The 23,424-nt window shown below is 48.7% G+C and overlaps 1 protein-coding gene across 1 annotated transcript; it reads right to left on the bottom strand.

Moving 5' to 3' along the window:
- Positions 1-261: 261 nt before the first annotated feature.
- Positions 262-20,495, bottom strand: FFAR4 (free fatty acid receptor 4; the record flags this gene model as incomplete). Its single annotated transcript, XM_082608570.1, has 3 exons — positions 262-1,820; positions 12,353-12,481; positions 19,929-20,495. The coding sequence occupies 3 exons, from the start codon at positions 20,493-20,495 to the stop codon at positions 1,431-1,433; spliced, it is 1,086 nt and encodes a 361-aa protein (XP_082464696.1). The 3' UTR covers positions 262-1,430.
- Positions 20,496-23,424: the final 2,929 nt, after the last annotated feature.

The raw sequence follows: 23,424 nt of genomic DNA, 5'->3' as shown, positions 1-23,424 counted from the left end.
CTCTTTCCCTCCTAATCTGCATCCTGTCCATCAATAAATCATGTTTACTCTACCTTCCCAAAGTATGTCCCAAGATCATTTCTCACAATCCCCCACTGATGCCACCCACCTCCAAATTCCCCATCTTCTTTCTCTGCTTCAACAGCCACCTAACTGGTCTCCATCTTTATTCCTGCTCTACAAAGTTCATTCCCTGCACAGCAACCAGTAGAGCAGGTCACATCAGCATCCACTTGCAAACCTCCAGTGGCTGCTCACTGAACACAGAATAAACTCTCTATGGTAGCCTCCCAGACCCTGTGTAATCCAGCCCTGTAACCTCTCTGGTCTCAGCTGATGGTCTCCGGCACAGCATCCCTCTGTCTTGGCATCAAGGACTTGCCTGGCATACAGGAGGCTCAGCCAATAGTTTGCTTTGTTTACACCTATCTTCTTTCTGTCCCACAAGTACACAAGCCTCTTTGCACCAGCACCAGCGTCTGCTCCATCTGCAAAGCCCCGTTCCCTTGGATTCACATGGCTGGCTCCTTCTTGTGGTTTACCTTTTGGCTCAAATATACCCCTTAGAACAGTCTTTGCAGACCCCTCAACACCCCATCTAAATTGCTATCACTGTCCTATTTTCTTCATGATGCTAATTCACTCTATAATACTATATGGTCTGTTGACTTATGTTTGGTTTTTTGCTGCCCCCATCTAGAAGATAAACAAGCTCCATGAGAGCAGGGGCCATGGCTGTCTGGTTCACTGCTGTATTCTCACCACCAAGAACACTGGCCACAGCATGTGCTTAAGAGGCATCTGACAGGTGGATCAACGAAGGGAGTCACTCCTGTTCTCACTGTCAAATGTTTGAAGTCATCCGACCTCCTCTCTGACTTCATGACAAAGTTTCTCCTAAAGGGGTCCATGGCATCCCTTTATAAATGAAAAATAAAGTCACCTTTAATTCCTTGGAAATTAAATCCTTGTTCCTTGGAAATTCCTCAAGCGCTCTTGACATTAATGAATGATCCTGCAGCCTTGCAAATCCAGGGTGGGGAGCTAGAGTGGCCATGACTCTTCAGAAGAAAAATCTGGGTCCTGGACCTGTTCCAAGACTCACTTCAGGAAACTGGCAAGGCGTGCCTTTACATGTAGGAGATGAGATTGCTGAACAGTTACAAATAAAAATTATTAAACCTAATCATATTACACACTGAAAAAGTTCATATTGAAAAGGAGCCCACAGCAAATACTTTTATAAAGGATAAAATTGTTACACAGCATGATCACCCCTCAATCTACTGGTGCTGTAAATATACATTTGCATAGGTTACATTTTCTTAAAGCAGGTACCCTGGTGTGACCGTCCTGGAAATAAACTCCCTTTGAAAACACACCATGGCTTGCCAGAGAGTGACCAATAGACGCCTACAGAGAAAAATTAACTAGCTGGAAATAACAGACAGATCATTTCTTCTGACAGATGTGTCTGTAAACATGGCTCCCTTTTCCGAGAAGAAGAAGCAGTGAAAAAATTTCCTCCATTCGTTCCTTAACAGTGACATGTTGTAGAGAATGGGGTTGACGGCCGAGTTGGCAAAGGTGAAGGCCACCACCCAGAAGAAGAGGGACGGCCAGATAACCAGGTTTTGCTTGAAGTTCTGGATCAGAATGAGGAGGATGGTGACGATGATGGGGCTCCACATGACGAAGAAGGAGATCATGAGCAGGAACAGGGTGCGGAAGAGCCGGACGTCCTGCTGGGACACACGGAGCTGGTGGCTCTGCGAGGAAGCCAGGTTCATCGTGAGCCTTCTCCTTGACGCCTTCGTGATCTGCAGGAACACAAAACAGAGCCGGCGCCACAGTGTACGGCAGGACATCGGCAGTGTTGACCTTGGAGGGGCAGAGGAGGCCCGGGAGCTGGAATCTGCCACTCTCGCTGCACTGGGACTACTTGGCTTTGGAGCTTTGTGCGGAGAGAGCGCCCTTCTCAGAGGCCTGGCTCGCTGCCCACGCTTAGGATGCGCTGGTCAGCTGGCCTCCTGAGAAATAAGGCAGATCATCCGTGTTATAAATAGTGCTGACGAGGGGAAGTGCAAAGCCAGAATGCAGTGGTCTAGAAGAGAGATGTGTGAACACGGGTTTAGGTGTCATTCAAGACTCCCCTTCCCAGTAAGAAAGAGGAGCTGGCCAGAGCACTGCTAGTGACACGTGTTGAAAAACTGAAACCATTTCCCAGTTATGCCCCCAGGTGACAGGTGGCAGCTGGTAGGATAAACATCCTCGCGCCTATCTTTGCACACCTAGGTGAGCCTATCAGTAGAATAAATTCTCAACAGTGGAACTGAAAGGACCTCTAATATTTTGTGCTAACGAGCAGGGTCAGCATCAGAGGAGAGGGGTTGTGGGCAAGGAGGCAACTCTGGTGACACGGGTTCAGAAGGGTGTTCTGGACTCTTCTTTCAGGAGCCCTTGTAGGCACTGCTCTCCGAACCTTCTGCCCAGTCTCTTCTGGTCAGTTAGAGGGTCTTGCTTCAGCATCAATCAGAGAAGCTGGTTACTAATTGGCTGTGGGCAGCCTTGGACATATGGCCCATCAACTGAGGCAGGCTAACCAGATTAAAATAATGCCCTGCATGTCCTCTCACCCCACTGTCCCACGTCAAAACAGTATTTTTGGAACAGACAAATGCTTCATAACACCTCAGGACCAGAGTGTTGGAGCTAGATGGGCCCATGCATGGTTGGAGCAGCACTTCTCAGAGTTCACTCTGCCTGTGAGGCATTCAGCACTATTTTATTTAAATGTAGATTCTGATTTTGCATGCCCCGAGGACCACACTTTGAGTAGCCAAGGCCTACTCCACACCTTCATTCTACAGGTGAGGAAACAGGCCCTCCAGAGAGAGGGTTTAGCCAAAGTACTTTGAAAACAGGAGCCTTAGAACTGTTCACATCAGAGGGCAAAAGCCCCGCAGAAGCTGAGTCCGTGAGAGAGAAGGTGGGGCTTCCCCAGAGGCTCTACAGACCCCAGTGCTTAGGCTCACACTGCGCTGGGGATACATACAGAGTCCTGCGCTTATGCCTAATTCTAATTTTCCTCTAAGCACAGCCAGTAGGCAGAAGGCCTGCTGTCCCCCATCACCTGCTCAGCTTTAACAGTGCCAAAAGGTGGGCGTGAGGGGGTGAGGATGGGCTGGGGTGGAGGTGGCCGCAGACTGGGGCACAGTTAGCCTGGGATGCGATGGGGCCCTGTTCCCACTAGCCTGACATGCTTTGTTCCAGCCTGTGACCTCTGTCCCAGGTAAGAGATTCAATTCCGAATGTCTTGCCACATTCGTGGTGCTTGCTAACTTGTCTTTGCTTAGTCTGGCCCTGTGTCCTGCTTCTCCTGCAGGAGCAGGCTGCTGGGCACACAGTGAGCGCTTACATGTCTGGAGACTTTAATAGCCAAAACTCTTTTTTTTTTTTTTTTTTCTTTGCGGTACGCAGGCCTCTCACTGTTGTGGCCTCTCCCGTTGCGGAGCACAGGCTCCGGACGCGCAGGCTCAGCAGCCATGGCTCACGGGCCCAGCAGCTCCGCAGCGTGTGGGATCTTCCCAGACTGGGGCACGAACCCGTGTCCCCCGCATCGGCAGGCGGACTCTCAACCACTGAGCCACCAGGGAAGCCCCAAAACTCTTATCGTTAGCTCTGCCCGGGCCTTCCTAGGACCATTCCCCTAAAATTATTGAATCTCAAGAGATGAAGCAATTAGAAAGTAATCAGAATCATTCAAATTTGGGGCAAGATTAACTCCAAGACCCGAATGGCTTAAAATAGTCTCTTTAGAATACTTCTAATTAGCTAATTAAAGGATAGCCATTTAATTGTCCTGTGATTAAATACAACTGCTCCTGTGTAGTAGTTCTGGTCCACTTCTAGGTGACAGTGACCCAGGCAACAGATGCTGAATGAACAGAACCCCTTCCTTCCCACCCACTCCCCACCAAGAACAACAGGAATCAGGATCACCGAGCTTCATGAAAGGCTCCCCGTGTGTCAGCCACTGTACTAAGCATTTGTTTTATAAATTGTCACATTTAATCTTCAAAACTGCTCACCGGATTCGTGCTATTATTATCTTCACTCCAGAGATAAGGAAACTGAATCTCAGGAAATTTGAGTAGCTTGTTGAAGGTCACTCTACTAATGATGAATGGTCAAAGCCCCCATCTGTGAAACTCCAGCTCAGGTGAGCTGAAGATGAGTGATATCATAAAAGGCTCCAGCCCTCTTCCTGGAGTTGCCTTCTACTTCCGAGCCCCTGCTCTGCAGCGGGGTGACTGCTCAGACCCATAGGCTAAAAGTCACATTGGCACATCTAAGCTGGAAGGTGCTGTGTAGAATCAAAGTTAGAATATGTGTTCAGGTGAAAGCTGGTGAATCTGAGACCTTGGGTGATTGACCTGGGAGGGTAACAGCTGCCCAGGGGCAGGTGGGTAGGCTGCAGGGGAAATGGCACCACTTCTGAGTAAGCTAAGTGCAGCCTGGTGGGCACATGAGGATGATTCCAACAGCAGCCTCATTGCTAGTCCTGTCCACATTGCTCTGCCAAGAAGGATGGAGTCCCTGGTACAGTGTCTTTTAGATTTTTTTTTGGTTTTGGGGGTTCTTTTGGGGCTTTTTTGGCCTTACCATGCAGCTTGTGGGATCTTAATTCCCCGACCAGGGCTTGAACCCCGGGACCTTGGCAGTGAAAGTGGGGAGTCCTAACCACTGGATCGCTAGGGAGTTCCCTAGATATTTTTTGAATGAATGATGTGGATGGAAGTTCATACTTATTGAGCACTTACTATGTGCCAAATCCTTGTACATATCACTTGGTTTATCTCTTTAAATTCTCCCAACGATTCTGTGACATATGTACTTTGATGATCTCCATTTTATTTTGCTTTATTTTGTTTTATTTTAATTTAATTTTTATTGGAGTATAGTTGATTTACAATGTTGTGTTAGTTTCAGGTGTATAGCAAAGCGAATCAGTTCTACATATACATATATCCACTCTTTTTTGGATTCTTTTCCCATATAGGCCATTGCAGAGCATTGAGTAGAGTTCCCTGTGCTATACAGTAGGTCCTTATTCGTTATCTACTTTATATATAGTAGCGTGTGTCTGTCAGTCCCAATCTTCCAATTTATCCCTCTTTCCACTTACCCCCTGGTAACCATAATTTTGTTTTCTACATCTATAACTCTATTTCTGTTTTGTAGATAAGTGATGATCCCCATTTTACAGAGGAGGAAACAGGCTCAAAGAGGTTAAGGAAATTGCCCAACAGTACCCAACTAAGCAGTTGCAGAGCTGGGCTTCAAACCTTGGCAGTCTGACTCCAGTCCATGCTTAAACTTAAACTAATTCCTTCCCACCCTCTAATATCTCCGTCAGTGGAAATCCTTCCATCCAGCCTGTAACTCCAAGCTCTAATGCCAGGGACTCCGGGAGGGCATCTTGGTTCATCTGCTGTTGGCATCCTGCAGCACTTTGTTTCAGGTACTCACGTGGCACTTGCCACATATTCTATGGTAGATGTTGAAGCATCATTCTTACCTCTGAGTCCCACCAGACTGCGGCTCCCTGGGGCTGGGCAGCCCTGTGGCTGCTGTGGTCCAGGGCTCTGGCACTTGCCACATATTCTATGGTAGATGTTGAAGCATCATTCTTACCTCTGAGTCCCACCAGACTGCAGCTCCCTGGGGCTGGGCAGCCCTGTGGCTGCTGTGGTCCAGGGCTCTGGCAAGTGTCTGACAATGACCGTGAGCAGACAGCAAAACAACTGACTCACGGCCAAGTGAACATGTGTTTGGCTCTTTTTATAGCACTGACTGATGCTACCCCATTTCCTTCCATCCGCAGTTCCCACAGCTTTGAGGGAGTGAGAAGGAAAATGGGCCCATTATAATAAAATGCAGCTCCTCCCCTGCTCCCTTCCCCACGTTAGATGACAAGACTAGTCGACTTTTGTTCAGGGTTTAAAGTGTCTCTGGCATTACGCTGAATGCTTGGTGTGCTTTTAGATCAAATTAAAAGCTCGATTAACTTCTGAGGATTAACTTTAATCCTTAAAACAAGCCTGTGGGGTATGCTCTCATTCTGGGGACAAGAGACGGAGGCCCTGAGAGGTGAAGTGATTTGCTCAAGGCCTCACGGTCAAGTGGGGGAAGGGTACCTCAGGGGGTACGCTCTTCCCTGCCAGGCACACCACTGCCACTACCAGGACAGAGGACAGAGCTCCCGGGAACGTGGTCCACGGCCACCACCATCAGGGTCACTGGCACTCCATAAAATGTAAATGCTTTGGCCCACCTTCAGACACTCTGATTCTGTGGGTCTGAGTGGGCCCAGGAATCCACACTTTTTATAAACTCCCCAGGTAATTCTTTTTTTTTTTTTTTTAATAAATTTATTTATTTATTTATTTATGGCTGTGTTGGGTCTTCGTTGCTGCACGGGTTTTCTCTAGTTGCGGCGAGCGGAGGCTACTCTTCGCTGTGGTGCGTGGGCTCCTTCTTATTGTGGTGACTTCTCTTGTTGCAGAGCACCGGCTCTAGGCGTGCACACAGGCTCAGTAGTTGTGGTGTATGGGCTTAGTTCCTCCACAGTATGTGGGATCTTCCCAGACCAGGGCTCGAACCCGTGTCCCCTGTATTGACAGGCGGATTCTTCACCACTGCGCCACCAGGGAAGCTGCCCCCCAGGTAATTCTTAATCACTAAAATATGAGAACTACTCATCTAGGACAACAGGCTTGGAGTTTCTCCCCCAGTCCTTTGAAAAGTCACTTTTAAATTGCCTGAGACTCTCTGCCTTCACATTCACATGAGCATCTGAAGGCTACGAGCAAAGCTTCTCCCCACCCCACATCCCTCTGTCACCCCACGCCACCAGACCACAGCCGCGGACAGGTGGATGCGGGGAGAGGTCACTCCCACTGACCCAGCTCCGGCCCCTGGGGTTGGGTCTCCTCTGAGGGCTGCTTGGTCAATCCACAACCTCCCTATTAGAATCATCAGACAACAGACTCCATCTTTCCAGAGGACCAACCTCCCCTTCCATCATCGGCAAGCAGGCCCCAAAGCTGGGGAATGAGATCCAGGTATGGAGAAAGGAAGGGTTACGTGTTCACTACCTAAGACCTTCATATTTAGTTGAAAGGGATTTCATTTCCCAGTTAAGCCCTGAGATAGATGAAGGTTTTCCAACTTCAGGCCAGTCACTCACTCTGTCATTCAACATGTATTTATTGAGCCCCTACTATGTGGCCAGCACTCCTACAGGTGCCGGATGCACAGCAAGAAACAAGGTAGCACTGCCCACCCCGCCCTTCCATTCTAGTGTTTGGGTGGTGAGGGGCCTGGGGGTGAAGGGAGAGGGGGACCAAGAAACCTATAAGCTGTCACAAAGCCTGCCATGGTGCTGGTTACTGGGTGACAATATAAACCAAGCCCCACCAGCAAGCATGGTCAGCCTGATCAAAGGCACTGAGGAGTGGCCTGGAGACTATTACCCTGGGAAACTGTTGATAGGAAAAAGCCACTGGAGATGTAGAGCACGCCTGAGTCAGGAGGAAAGAGGAAGCAGGGAAGGCAGAGGGTGGAAAAGGCCATTGCCATGAGCAATTGAAGCAGCCCTGGAAAAAGAGCCCCGGTGAAGCCTCCTCTCAGTGCTCACCCAGGGCAGATCCAGCAACCAGGGTAGGGACTTGAGAACAGTGGTTCCCAAAGGAGAGTCTGTGGAGCACCAGCCCAGAGAGAGCTCTGTGGGGAAAAGGCAGTCTGCAGTCAGATTTAGCAATGCTGCCTACTCTATTCCAGAGGTGGAGATTCTCAAAGTTCACGAGCATAATAAAGGCTCTGAGAAGGCCTGCAGCAAAGAAACCCATTTAACTTTGATTAACCCAGCATTTTCCAAACTCCTTTGATCACAGAACCCTTTCTAACATCTAACATCCCATGGAGTTCTAGAGAATGCTTTAGGGGACATTCTGCTTGTGAGGAATAAAAGTCAGGGTGATTTGAAAGAGACATTTCTCAGGCCTAGAGATGGTACCTGAGTTAGAGGCAGCAGAGACAGGTGAGAGGTAGGGTTGGTGGGAAAAGGGTCGGTGGTGTCGTTATCTGTCCTATGGTTTCAAATGATTTGCTAATTGTGTCTCTATGAATATAGCTAATTCATATTGATGTTCAATTGATTTTACAGAGTTTTGCTCTTGATAGAAAAAGCTCAGCAGAAAGGCTGATTCAGGGTCTCTGAGTTATGAGTATCTTCAGAGGAAGAGAGACGCAAGCTAGGCGGCCCCACCCAGGCTCTCCACCTGGCAGCTTACCTGCTTCCAAGTTACAAACAGGAGCAAAGTGAGAACAAATGTAATAGTCCTCCTGGGATATTGTCAGTAGTCAGTTTTGCCGGTGGGGTGGAACGTAATCTTCTGAAAGTCTTATATTTGCATTAATGTTGGAATTTTCAAAATCACATTAGATCTCTTTCATGTTAAAGTCTAACAGTTTGTTCAAAGCATTATCATATCTGCAATTCTCATTTTATTGTGTTAAATGATCCACTGAGGCCCATTTGGCTCCAGAGGGAACTGAGGCCCACATTCATTAAGCGACTTGCCTAAGGTCACACAGTAATAAAGCTTGGACTAGAATCCGGGTCTCGTGACTCTTTGTCCAGTGGTTTTCCCACTGTCCCAAAGGAGAAGGTGCTGTTGGCCCTTTCAGTGTGATCCAAGTTTGTGTCTTACTCATTCAATGAGTGTTTATTAAGCCCCTACGATGAATAAGCCAGGCTCTGTTTTAGGCACAGGACTATGGCAGTAAACAAAACGAAGTCTCTGCCTTCAGGGAGCTTGCATTCTAGTGGGCAAGACAGATGATATGCAAGTAAATACACACAAATGGAATACGACAGGGGTTGGAAGTGCTTTGAAGAGAAATAAGTCAGGGTCAGGGACTAGAGAATGATGGGGAATCTCTCTGGAGAAGAGCCTTTTGAGCAGAGACCTAAATGAAGTGGGGGAGTGGCCCACGCAGAAGTCTGGGGGAGAGAGATCCAGGAGAGGAGATGGCAGGTGCAAAGGCCCTGAGGCAGCAGTGTGTTGGCGTGTGTGAGAAAGAGCCCCAAGGACACGAGGGAGGGGGAGAAGGTGAGGCGAGAGGGGCAGGCAGGGGACAGATCACACAGGGCCTTAAGGTGAGGGTTTTGGCTTTTCCTCCATCTGTGAGGGAATGGATGGGATCTAAATTATATCTTTGACTCACTGCTCAGAGCACCATTTCATAACTGTGAGTCATGATAGACACTCAGATTCATCCAGGAGCTGTCCTGAGGTCTGGGATGGGAAGAACGGAAGGCTGGCTGTGAGTTTATAGGCAAAGTGTCTGGAACTGCAGTTAGAGGCAGATGGATAAGAGGACACATCAGGGCTCGAGGATTCCTAGGATGTTTCCAGGTGGCCCTGGCCCGAGGAAAAGAATATCCTTTCCATAGAATAAGTCAGTCCTTCCTCAGAAGGTGGCTGAGAACCATGAGGCACGAGTGAAAAGGGACAGATCAGAACCCTCTTGCCTCTAAGGGACTCAGGAGTGGGGCTGCCCAAGCAGGAGAGGTCGGATGCCGCTGCCAGCTTCTGCCCAGCCATCATCTAGCCAGCCAGCTCTGCTCTAGGGCCAGTCCCATGTTCTTGCGGTGTTCCAAATCTGGGCCCTGCTGTTTATTCTCTCAAAAATCTCAGCAGTACCTCTTCCCAGCATGCTGTGAGAGGATTAGAGGAACAGCCTCGCCTAACAATTAACGACAGCTGTAATTTATTTATCCCCTGCTACAGGCAGGCATGACACTCACTATAGTCCCACCAGGAGTATCTCCTATGCATCCCACAAAAATCTTAAACCGTTGGACTTTTGATCATTATTTTGCAGATGAGGGAACAGAGGTTCAGAGAAGGTAAGTAACTTGCCAAGGCCACACAGCAAGTAAGGGGCAGATTCAGGACTCAAAGCCAGGTTATTAAAATAACCCCTTCTGGTCTCCGTGTTTTTTATGGCCCTTTGCTTTTCTCCCTTTTCCTCTTTTTTCTCTTTTAACAATTTGCAAAGTGTTTTCACACTAAGCCTCAGCATCACTCCTTAATGTGTTTCAGGGTTTCACTGCATTGAATAGCAGCACCTTTGTCTGTCTCCCCCTTCCCTTTCTTGTGTTAAAGCTCCTTCTAGATAGAGAGTGTGACTTGCTTACTCTTGACCAATCTCTACTCCCCAACAACACTTTGCACAGAGCAAATTTTTAACAAATGTCTGAGGAATTAAAGTCTTGGGACTCTGGAACCAGACTGCCTGGGTTTAAGTCCTGATCCTGCTGCTTATGAGCTGTGTGACCTTTCATAAGTTACTTAACCTCTCTGTGCCTTGGTTTCCTCATCTGTAATTCTGGTTAGGATTAAATGAATTCCTGACACATTGTAAACACCATTTAAATATTTGTTAAATAATTTTTAAAAAATTCATTCTCCATTTCTCTTTCTTCTTCCTTCCCTTCTTTTCTTTTACCATAATGATAGCAACTAATGCTTACATAGCATTTACACATGCCAGGCTCCCACTGCAAGCACTTTACAGACCTCAGCTCCAGGCCTGAATCTGCCTCATACCCTTGAACAAGCCCCAGGTGGGACATCACGTAAACAGGTCACAAGTCAACTGGTGGGGAAGAGTTTAGGGACTAACATGAGGGGGCCGTCTCACACAGGATCCAGAGATTAGAAGACTCAGATGGAGGTTGGCCTGGCTTTGGGTTCTAAAGCATCTAAGAAGGTCACAGATCTTTAGCTACAACAAAAGGGCCATAAAAGTGGCCAGACAGCAAGCAGGACCTAAGGGCCCCACTTCAACCTGCTTGTTTGCCATATGACCCATTATATGCTATAAAACCAAGATTCGGGCCTCCCTGGTGGCGCAGTGGTTGAGAGTCCGCCTGCCGATGCAGGGGATGCGGGTTCGTGCCCCGGTCTGGGAGGATCCCATATGCCGCGGAGCGGCTGGGCCCGTGAGCCATGGCCGCTGAGCCTGCGCGTCCGGAGCCTGTGCTCCGCAACGGGAGAGGCCACAACAGTGAGAGGCCCGCGTACGGAAAAAAAAAAACAAAAAAAAAAAAACAAGATTCAACAACAGTGAACCTCGGAGAAGACTCAAGGGTTTCGCATTAAACCTTCTAAAATAAGCATGAACACATGTAGACGCCATTTGCCTGGGCCAGCACCTCGCATGCAAATATGCTGCCTCAAGGGGTAAGAGAGAGGCTGGCAAGTCTTTGTTATGTCCCTGTACTTAGTCACATTGAAGGTAGAGATCATTTCCTGTTTCAGTGCACTTTTGCAAGGCACATGCCCTCGGAGTGGGGGGTAGCAATTAGAGGGATAGAGGAGGGGCTTCTCGTATGCTCTGTTTCTCGTTCTGTTTCTGGGAGCTGTTTCTGGGAGTGTGGCCAATTTGTGAGCTGTGCATGTATGCTGGGTGTGCTTTTCTGTATTTATATTGTACTTCAATAAAAGTTTTTAAAAGTGTACATTCTTTATCACCACACTGCTGTTTGTGATGGGGAAACAATGGACACAACCCAAAAGCCCATAAAATAAATTATGTCACAACTATATGATAGAGAACCATGAAGCCATTAGAAATAATGAGGCAGAGATATAGGAACCGATACGGAAGGATGTTATGATACAGTGCTAATCAAAAAAAGGAAGTTACAAAGCAAATAGCATTATCTCAAATCTAAAAAAAAAACATTGGGTTGAACCATGGTAATAGTTGATATTTTATAGTTGACCATTTTATATGGTTCATTATATATATACACACACATATATATATACATATATGTGTTTATATGTACACAGATATACATACTCACATTGCACAGAAATATGTATATATATATATATATATATATATATATATATATATAAATTTATAAGAAAAATAACCTGAAAAAATGTACTTTAAATTGTCAACAGTGGGGGTAGACCAGATTTTTAGTATCTGTGTTACACATTTCTATGTCTTTAATTTTTTATGAGCTTGTATTATTTTAGTGATCAGCAAAAACAAATGATAATAATAACAGTCACATAGATATAACTTTTTTAAAAAGACCAAACTTTTGTCCCTCAGTGTTGCAGAGGGATGGATCTGGGCAGTGAACCAGGATTGGGCTGGTGCGAATTCTAAGGTAAATTTTGACCTGGAAATGCTAAGGTTCATCTGAAATACCCCAAGCCTGAGTGAAGTTCAGCCACGGCGCTTGAAGCAAACATACCTGTAAAATTTTGGAGTAACTGATCACAATAAGCAGTCCTGGTACCAAGAAGTTCAAAGTAACAAATGACACATCCCAGAAGATTTCTCCGGCAATGCTGGGCCAAACCAGTGTGCAAATCGGAATTTCCTAGTTACAAAAAGGAAGAGAAGGTCATTTAATGCTGGCTTCTTATTTGGCCTTTAGCTCAGCCCCAGGTGGGGTTACCTGGCACTGTTACAATGTTGTGTTACCCTGTTGTGTTTTGCTGTTACACAACTGGTATGACCAGAAACCCCAGACTCCCTTCCACTGCCCACACAACGCCACTTACAAGTCATTCCCCTCTGACCCTCAGAATCACCATAATTATTATCCCCATTCTCCAGGGGAGGCACGTGGGCCTCAGGGTCCCAGGCTGGGAAGACCTAGAGTCAGTTCCCAGGCATGGCTCCAGGTCCAGTGCTCTTTCCACTTCCCTGGGCTGAGCTGCAAAGAGCCCTTGAGCCTCCTCTTCCAAGACCTTCATTTTACAGGGGAAAAATCTGACCCCTGAAAGTTTACATAGATTGGAAGTGATGTGCTACACGCAAACATATAAAACCAAGAGTGAGGTGTGCCTCTCCTCCAGGGGAGAATGCGACAGCCCCAGCGTGAAGATGCAGCCACGGCCATCAGGATGTACAACCACTGGATGGGCAGCAGAGCCGGCAGGCTTGTGACCTTGCTGCTGCCACTATGTTGCGTCGAATTCAAACGTTTGACACTAACTACAAACCCCGAAACACGTTCCCCGCCCTCACTGGATAGTTACTAAGCTGCTGCAACAATTTTTTCCAATGAACAAATAGGTCAATGACAAGAGCTCTATTTATCCTCCCAAACACAAATCTCCAGCGCCTGCTTGACTATAGGACAAAACTCTTTAGAAAACAAGAGCCCTACACACTTCTGGACACATAGAACAGATTTTTTAAGAGCATATTCTGTGTAAAAAGACCACATTATTGATTTCTGGTGGACAAGGCATCTTAACCACAGTCCAGAAGTAGTACCATTATTCATAGCATCATTCATTCATTCATGCATTTAACCAATATTTATTGAATGCTATACTAAGCAAAGGCAAAGAATTTTTATCATTTCCCAACGTGCATCATAATTGCATGGTCAAACTCAAAATAGAGTCCAATAACCACTCCTTTTCCTATTCAGTATCTAAAATTCTCTGAGCATTTATTCTTTGCCAGGAAGCACTTTACATACATTATCTCATTGAATGTTCATCACAACCTTATTGAAATGCATAGTTATTTTTCCCATTACACAGAGGAGGAAGCTAAAGCTTAGAAATTTCCTCCTAAAATAATAGTCTAAAACACTAAACATGTAGCCCTTTTTAATCATCTCCAAAGAGCTGAGTGGTTATAAAGGATATACCGGAACCTACCAAAAACGCTAAGGCAAGTCAGGCAGGGAAGAATGCTTTAGTTATATCTGTACCCTGAGGGGGTGCTGGGGGTGAGAATGCTGCTTCCTTTTCCTGTTTTGTTTAGATGGTTTACAAATGCACTGGACATTCTAAGAACTTGTTCCTTCATCCCCACCCACACTGTGCACACCTGATGGAAGAAGGTTTATTAGAGCTTTCTACATTTTGGTGATTGGAAAGAAATCTGTGTCTCTCAAGGATCTTCTGAATATTGACAGTGCGGTGACCATGGCTCTTTGGGAAATCCAGGTAGCCTGTGCTTGTACTCAGACCTCCACCCACCAGGGACCCCTTATTCCAGTACATTGGGTGGGCAACACAAATCAGCAGAAATGTTGAAGCAGCAAACAGAAGAAACAGATTCCAGCCCTGAGTGTGACTTAGTCTCTAATTCTTATGCTTGTGATGGGAAAATATACAGAGAGGGAGGGCAGAGAAACAGATGACCCCAGAAGCATTTCTTAAAACCCCCAAGAGCCCCCAACTCTTTCTGAAAACCCTCTCCAGGATGTCTGCCTAACCCTCTCCAGGCTTAACAAGATTTTGTAGAAGACTGTGTAATGATAGAGCGAGGTGTTCCCTCTACATTAGGGACAAAAATACAGATCCTTAAATAATCTGCCTGCATTAGCCTCATATTGTTGAAGAAAATGTGTAGGTGCGAATGAAAAGGTATCTATCCACACACTCACACACACAGGCATAGAAAAGACTGGAAAGATACACTCCAGAAAATTAAGTGTTGGGCTTCCCTGGTAGCGCAGTGATTAAGAATCCGCCTGCCAATGCAGGGGACACAAGTTCGAGCCCTGGTCCGGGAAGATCCCACATGCCGAGGAGCAGCTAAGCCCATGTGCCACAACTACTGAGCCTGTGCTCCAGAGCCTATGAGCCACAACTACTGAAGCCCGCGCGCCTAGAGCCCGTGCTCTGCAACAAGAGAAGCCACTGCAATGAGAAGCCTGCGCACCGCAACTAGAGAAAGCCTGCGCGCAGCAACGAAGACCCAACATAGCCAAAAATAAATAAATAAATTTAAATAAATTTAAAAAAAAATAAAAAAGAAATTTGAAAACCAAAAGTGCCGGGCCTGCTTTGTTACTGAGCTACAGATGCAGAGCTGGCTGAGCCGATGACAGTGTCCTTTAATCTATTTGTCCAACCACTCGCTGACTCAAGCCATGGTGACTGAGCCACTGTGAGGCCACAGTGAGGATGGGAAAGGAGGCTATGCTACAGTCAGGGAGGGAGAAAAGCACTAGGAAACTTCAATACAGAGCGGCAAGCCCAGAGAGCTCTAGGTGATGGGATTGTGGAGTCACCGGGAAAGCGGCATCCAGGAGGGGTTGTGTCAGCTGTGCCTGGAAGGATGGGGCTTCAGTCAAGGGAATGAGGAAGCTGGAGCTCAGTGTCTGGACCGGAAAGGATGTAGATGGGAGGCCACGTACAATGGTGTGAAGTGTGGTTGACCGTGACTGGTATTCCCATCCCAAGCTCCATCTCTCCCTGGCAATCTCATCCATTTCCATGGTGGCTTTTTGCAGATGCTGTTGCAATCTCCTCTTTCCAGACCAGTCTTCTCCTGAACCCAAGACTGGCCCCACTGCCCTGTCGGCATCTCTATAGGATGCCTCACAGGCACTTCTAGCCTCCAGTGTCCCACCCCAAAGATTCCACCTCCTGCATCATCAACTCCGGGCATGGAGCCGCCATTTTCCAAGCTGTCAGATACCTGAGTGCTGGCCTTCCACCTTCTTCTTCCCTCTCCACTCAGAGGGAACTCCTAGGTTCTGCCTTAATAGCTATCCAACCCACCACAAGCTCATTCTCACTGCTGCCCCTCCCCCCACAGACCACAGACCACAGACCAGGCCATCTCTCACCTCCTAAGTCCCAATGCCCTAAAGGGTGTGTCACTGACCCTTCTCTAGTTGACCCCCACCAACCCTTCCAGCACCATCTCTTGCCAACATTGTGGGCTATCTCCTCTGCCTGTGAGGTCCCTCCAGTCCCCCATGTCACTCATTCTTTTCCAGGAAAACTTTCCTACGGATGGGGGACAACTATCTACAGGCACTGCTCAAGGGCTGACCCCTCCCCACACTGGCTGACTCATTTGCAAATGCCACCTGATTCCAGCTGTTTCCGGTCAGCTTCTCTAATGACTCTTCCTGGAATACCCTTGGGGACACCTTTGTAAATAGTTCTCCCTGCCCCACCTCTTCAAACAAAATGAAAGACTTCAAAGTCATTTTAAGGAACTAGGAATCCTAGTTATATATCTCCTCTCCTATCAGCTTCCCAGCAGAGAAGAAAGGACATACCCATGGCAAGAGATGGACTTACTTTCCTATATCTTAAAAGTATCCTCTAATATTAACAAATGTGAGCAAACTTGTTTGTCTCATCAGCCAATCCACATTCAGTAGGGACACGACGGCATTACTGGCCTGGTATTGAACTGGGGCAGTGCAGAGCAATGGGACCAAGCGCTCTTCCGGAAGTGTGAACTCACGGGAGAGACACCAGGAGGAACAGACAGACCCCAGCTAACTTCTGGTTCCATCCTTTGCCCATTCTGTCACTACAGGCATCTTCTCCTTCAGAAAATAAACAAGAGAACACCAACTCGTGGGGTTACTGTGGGGTTACCGAACTGTGCAGGGTCTGGGACCAGAATCCGCGTGATCCACATGCCCCTCCTTGAAGAGAAGGACGGTGTGTCTTGGTCGTGTGGCTCGCGGCGGGGGCAGGAGGGAGGGGTGCTCAGTAAGTGTTTGCAGAATCAATGGGCAGCACACTCTGACCAGGGTGGACTGTCCTCCCCACCTGCCAATGAGGGTCACGCCCCACCAGGGCCACAGCATACACAGGCAGGAATCCCACTGGCATAGGCTGAGCTGACCCGGCTGAGATGTCTAAGTTGCTAGGATGTGTCCACCCTCTTAAAATGGCAGTCTTTTATTTTACCGCACTCGGAAGAATTGTACAGTTTGAAAAATGTTTAAAATATTTATAACCAAAGATAAGGAAACTAATAATAGCTGGCAACTCTTGAGCGCTTAACTGTGTATGTGCCAGGTGTCATTAGCTCATTTACTGAACTTCCGTCCCCACAGTAATCCTATAAGGTTAATACTGTTATTGTGCCCATTTGGCAAATGAGGGAAGTGAGGTATAGAGAGATGAGACCACTTGCCTGTCTCACAGCTCCTAAATGGCAGAGATGGGACTCACTCAGAACCTCTGACTCCAAAGCCTGCACTCCTAATACCAAATTATTCAGCATTTTCTAGGCTCTCTATCATTTCATTTAAGTTTGAGAGAGTCTGGTCACCTTGACTGCTTGGTACTCTGCCCAAATGGACAAAGGTAATCTTGTTCTTGGGGGGTTTTTTGTGGGGGGAGCTCAGATAAACAGAAAACTCTGAGAGGCACTGTTTCCCGGGCCGGTGCTCCTTGAGGGGAGGGAGCCAGCATGAGCCTGGGTTGAGTTAGTTCTCTCAGCTGGTGGTTTGGGTAGGAAAATGTCCCCCCATCCAAAACCTCCATATTTAGTGTCCAAGTAGGAGGGTGCAGGCGGAATCTACAGCCAGGAAGCTGGGAGTAGAGGATTGAGAAAACAAGCATTTGCTCATTTTAAATGTGAGTTTCAATTCAGTCTAGACTAGATCCTTCTCTGTCTCCTTTTTTTAAATGGCCCCTCCCCCTCCCCCTGCTATTTCTCATTCTTTTCAACTTATTTCTTTAACTGCAGAGCCTTACTTGGCCCACCTATAAAGTAAGATGTTTCCTACCTATTCAGGCCATGGCCCTTGAGGAACCAGGAGTTTTCTGTTTGTTGGCTTACTGGCAGGTGTGGATATGTGTGTGCTGGGGGCTGAGGGGCAGGTAGGGGAAAAGACAGAGGATGGAGAGCTGGAAAGGACTGTCCCAGTTTTTCCTTACAAGCTCCCCAACCCCACCTCTACTGATTTCAGGGAACAGGGGTCCTGCAGCCAGCTCACCTGGCCCCTCATCTTCTGAGATGTTGTGTGGACCCATTCTCTCCCAGTGGCTTTCCCCATATCCCTCTCCAAAGGCTCTTAAGACCAAGGTGTTTCTGCATTGAAACAAGAGGGGTCTGTGTGCCCAGCCCCAAGGGGGACTGAGGGAAGGCCACCACAACACAGACCTCCACGGAAGCACCTTACGGTAAAACTGTAGTCATTCTGAAAGTGCTGTGTAGGGCTCCAACCTCCACAGATGCCCTACCTGGGGTAAAATACAGAGTGGCAAGGCACGGAAGGTCCTGCATCTGTGTGAAGGCCTTCTCACTCAAACAACCTCCGTGTCCACGTCAGCAAGAAGTTTTAGTCTGGGTTTTTGGCTGGGAGGTGACAAGAGCCTCATTTTTTAGTGTTATTTTCCAGTTAAGTGAGAGTGTACCTAAAACAGTTGTAAAAGGGGGAGGCACAAAAATACCTGTCTGGAAACATAAGATATCCTTAAGATATGTTCTATGTGTTTTAATTCCCTGAGTTCTGTGAAATCCCTCAAGTCTGTGAAAAATACAGAAACACTGTAACTCAGTGAGAGAATAACTTAAAAAAATCAAAAGACAGATGGCAGAATCCCAGCCCCCCAGAGAGGTTTGATTTGTGTTAAAAACAATATATATATTGTATCACACAGGATGCAGACTTCTCTCCCCAGTGAAAGGCCTGTGTGAGAGACCAGTCTGGGAAACGTCCAGAGAAGCCCACTTCTGCGTTCACGTCCCCTGGTCAGCCTATGTTCACCTTCACAGCTAGAAGCCTTCCCCCCTCCCTCCCGGCCCTCCCACCCCTTCTGGTCACTGCGTAGGGCTCTCTTTGGGACTGTGATTTCTGCCGGGAGGCCCCACACTCCTTCCTAGGGCCAAGGCTGAGCTTTCGTGTCCCACGGCCAGAAAACCAGCGACCGCTGCCGCCGCCGCGGTAGGGAAAAGGCACGGGGCGGAGAACCCAGCCTCGGGCAGACACTCCAGGAGGCTGAGCCTCGAGACTCGCGCCTTCCCGTAGGGCTTACGTACCTCTGTCCCTGGCCCTCCCCGCGAGGCCCACAGAACCTAGGCCCACAGAACCTAACACCGCGATAACAGCCAGAACCGCCGGCCACTGTCCAGGTCAGGTGTCCCGGGTGAATCTCCGCGCACAAACCCTGCAGCGACGCCGCAGGGCAGCAAAGAGAACAAACCTGCGCCCGCAATTCTGTACCGCGGGACAGGAATAGCCTCGAGCCAATGTCATGAACTGTGCGCAGAATCTTTTTTAGATCCTGGACCCCCGCAATGATCCTAATGACAACTCTGGGTGCGCTGCCCAGGATAAAGCTTATGGGCTCAGCCTCTGGAATCTTCGGAACATTTGGGGCGCCCAAGATACTCTGAAGCCACTCTTCATTCAAAGCTCCCAGGGTAAGATCCCATGGTCTAGTCTAATCTTTCCGTCTTGCAGTTGGAAAAAGTGAGGCTCCGGAGGGGAAGTCACAGCCCGCCTAGAGGCAGCACTAGGTCCGGGGTCTCTGGGTCAACAAAGCCTTTTCTCCCCGGCCCATTCACACACACCTGCCCGCGATTCTCAAAGCAGTACCCTCATCCGGCCCGCACTGAATCTGCTGAGCGCGATCTTAGCTCCTCCTCGCGCTAAGGCTGAGATACCCTGATTAAGTTACTCTCTGTGTACCTTAGCTTCCTCATCTGTAAATAGGTGTGATAATAAGAGTACTGCGAGAAAGCAGAATTTACTAGAATGTGATCAGTCATTCCGGGTCCCCTAATTCGGTCTGTCTGGCCGCTAAGCCCCTTACTCCATTAACCTCTCAATAGTGCACTTTACAGGCATTACGGGGGCTCCACTTACAACGTTTTGGAGGGCGTTTATGAGATCTACATCGTAGGGTCACAGTGAAATTTCACAGATAAAACTTAGTGCCGCGCACGGTGACACAACGATTAAATGAGGCAACCGGCCTATTATTGTTTTGTTGTTTTTGTTAATGACCATCCCAGATCACCATTTCCGGCGCAACCCGCCTGCCAGCCTTTCCCGGACACCTGCCCCGCGTGCACACCCCGGCGCTCACCTCGTCGGCGCCGGAGAACCGCTGCGGGACGACACTGAAGAAGATGCAGAGGGGCAGCGCGGCGAACGCCGAGTAGCCCCAGATAAGCGCGAGCAGCGCGGCCCGCGCCCACCGACCCGGGCCCCGCACGCCGCGCTGCAGGCGCACGATGCACACCATGCGCTCCAAGCTGACTGCCGCCAGCGTCAGGATGGTGACGCTGCCGCTCAGGGTCATCACGTAGAAGAGCAGGTGGCAGGCACCCGGGCCCAGCAGCCAGGCCTCTGTCCAGCGTACGGCCAGCACGGGCGGGATGGCGCTGGTGAAGAGCAGGTCCGCGCAGAAAAGGTTGAGCACCAGGCTGGCTGTGGTGCCGCGGCGCCGTCGGCGCGCTACCAGCACCAAGGCGCACACGTTGCCCAGCAGCGACACCGCGAAGATGAGTGCCAGCACCACAGTCTCCACGGCGCTCAGCACCAACCGGTGGTCGCCCTTGACATCGGAGAAGAACGGGAAACGGGTGCGGTTGGCCTGCTCCAGGCTGCGCGCGGGCCCAATGCCCGCCGCCTGCGCACACGGAGGGGACATGCCGGGCACCCCGAAGCCCGCAGCCGTCTGCGACCGGGCGCATCTGGGAGGTGACTGAGTGCGAAGGCGGGGAAAGAGGGAGGGAGACGGTTGCGACATCTCCCCTCTGGCCCCCTCCCGCCTGAGCAGCGCCGGCGCTGGGCGTTGCGAGCTAAGCCTTGGGGCGCGCGGGAACGAGGAAGTACCGGCGACGCCGGCTGGAAACACCCAGGCTGGGAGGGAGGCGGCAACCCAGGCAGAGGCCACTCTCGGGCCGAATAGGAGCGCCCGAGCGGCCCGGAAACCCCACCTAGTGAACCCCCAAAAACCCCTCAAGGCCTCCCCAGCCTCCTTCATCCTCCAGGGGCACCCGGAAGATAACCTTAATCCACTGATTTAGCTAAAACTGATTTAGGAGTGCCGGAGCTGGACCTGTGAGATCATTTTGGCCTGTGCTTTTCAGGCTTCACCAGAGAAGTCTAACAGGTCTGCGGATAAATCCTTGCAATGGGCCCAGATCTTTTGGGGGGGCAAGGGAACCAGTTGTTTATCATTGCTTAGTAACATGTGACTAGGTAGATTAGTTCATCTCTCTGTGCCCTCGTTTTTTAAAATCTATAAATGGAGATAATATCTCATTGGGTAATTGTGAGGATCATATAAAGGGATTCACACTTGGCACACAGTAATTGCGCACGAAACTTCATCAATTATTAATTACCATAATTAAAATCCATGTAAATTCTGTGTTCTGAACAAAGATATAAAATGCTTTAATGTAAAAAGAGTGGGCCCCCCAAAATCTTGAATAAACTTAGCACCCCGGAAAGACAGACACTCCAAGTGCACACACAGGTGATGAATGTGCCTCTGGCACCCCAATTTAAAAAGCACTGGACAATCCAGTCCCCTTACAGATGAGGAAACTGAGGCACAGCAAGAAGTGACTTGTCCAGGGTGGCCCCTGGTTAGTAATGCAAGGCCCTGACCCAGATATTTCCGCCACACCCCTGCTGTCTAGTTTTCTGTTATGGTAAATTAGACAGAATGAAAGTGTGCTTGTGGCCCTAGACCCAGTGACCACTTCCCTGGCCAGACACTGTCCCACCATGCACACCCTCACCGTCTTGCCCTTTGCCATACTACCAGGCCACCTGTCTTGTGATCATCTCTGTGTATTTATTAAAAATTTGGTGTACCAGCCTTGAGGTGCTCTCTGGCACGGGGGTGGAGTGCATTTGCGTTTGCTTATCACTGTGGCATTTGGGGTCTGAGTTGGCAATGTGACCTCTGATCTGAAGGGCAGATTGCATGTCAGTGGGAGATGTTCAACTTGAACCTTGACTAAATTCAGGTAGTAAAAGAGAAGTTTGCTTCCCGACACAGTTGATAAAGGGCAAGAGATTGAAATAAAGGTAACTCAAGTGGGATTTGGTAACGGTCTGATGGAGCCAGGGTATATTAGTTTCTATGGGAGGGAAAGGAGAGCTGTGTGTGTGTGTGCACGTGCGCGTGTGTGCACACGCACGCGTGCGTGCGAGTGCCATGGAGACAGGAAGAGGTTTCCCCAGAGTGGACAACCAGAGTGGGGTCTCTGTGCTAGAAAGCCTTCTCCATCATTACCCTCCAGAGTTCTCCCAATGGCAAAATGGTGAGTACAGATGTTCCCAAACTTTCTCCTTTCACATCACCTTCATAGTGCCTGTAAGCCAAAAGAAATACCCAACAGTTCCATTTATTAAGCAGCTGGGTCCAAATAACTTGACTTTATGTCCTAACAACTTAGTAGCCATCTGGAAAAACAATAAATGAATGAATTTTAAAAATAAAATTTTCATTTCTTTCTTAAATAATGACTTCCTAAAGGGATGGGTGCCCCTGTTGAGCTCCACAAAGCTGGGAATTGGAGGGACACGGCCACTCTCATCTCCTGCTCCACACTGACCTCCATGTACTCGCTTTCCATCACAGTAACCCCTGAAAACCCAGATTTGTCAATGGGTTTAATGTTGAAACTGTGAAAAACCCAGAGCTAGAAGTCCATGTGGGGTTCAGTGAACGTTCAGCAGCGCTGTGTTTCCTGGGACCCCCAAGCACACGTGGACAGTGGTTAGAACACAGGCGTGGACACTCGCCTGCCAGGACCCGAGTCCTGACTGTGCTACTCACTGTGTGACCTTGGGCAAGTTATTTTAGCTTTAAGTGTTTCAATCTTCCCGTGTATCAAAAGGGTATAATAGGGCTTCCCTGGTGGCACAATGGTTGAGAGTCCGCCTGCCGATGCAGGGGACACAGGTTCGTGCCCCGGTCTGGGAAGATCCCACATGCCACGGAGCGGCTGGGCCCGTGAGCCATGGCCGCTGAGCCTGCGCGTCCGGAGCCTGTGCTCCGCGGCGGGAGAGGCCACAGCGGTGAGAGGCCCGCGTACTGCAAAAAAAAAAAAAAAAAAAAAAAAAAAGGTATAATAACAGTACCATCTCATAGGGTTTAGGGGGATTAAATGAAATTCCTACCTGTAACACACTTAGCACAGTTGTCATCCAGGGGACACTGCGTCAGGCTCTGTGCTCAACACTGTGTGGACTTAATGGCTGACCACACATCCCTGTTCCTGAGACAGTCTCAGGTTATGAGATTATTATTAGAACCTTCTTTTGCTCTCAAATTGCTCTGGTTTGGAAGATAAATTATGTGGTAGCCTACCTTTATGTTTTTTGCTTTTTTTTTTTTTTTTTTTGCGGTACACGGGCCTCTCACTGTTGTGGCCTCTCCCGTTGCAGCGCACAGGCTCCGGACACGCAGGCTCAGCGGCCATGGCTCACGGGCCCAGCTGCTCTGCGGCATGTGGGATCTTCCCGGACCGGGGCACGAACCCATGTCCCCTGCATCGGCAGGCGGATTCTCAACCACTGCGCCACCAGGGAAGCCCTACCTTTATGTTTTTTTTAAC

This window comes from Mesoplodon mirus, assembly GCF_964341445.2.
Source record: "Mesoplodon mirus genome assembly, chromosome: 2".
Taxonomy (NCBI): domain Eukaryota; kingdom Metazoa; phylum Chordata; class Mammalia; order Artiodactyla; family Ziphiidae; genus Mesoplodon; species Mesoplodon mirus.
Note: the sequence above shows the minus strand (reverse complement) of the source record. Positions and strands in the feature narration are given on the sequence as shown.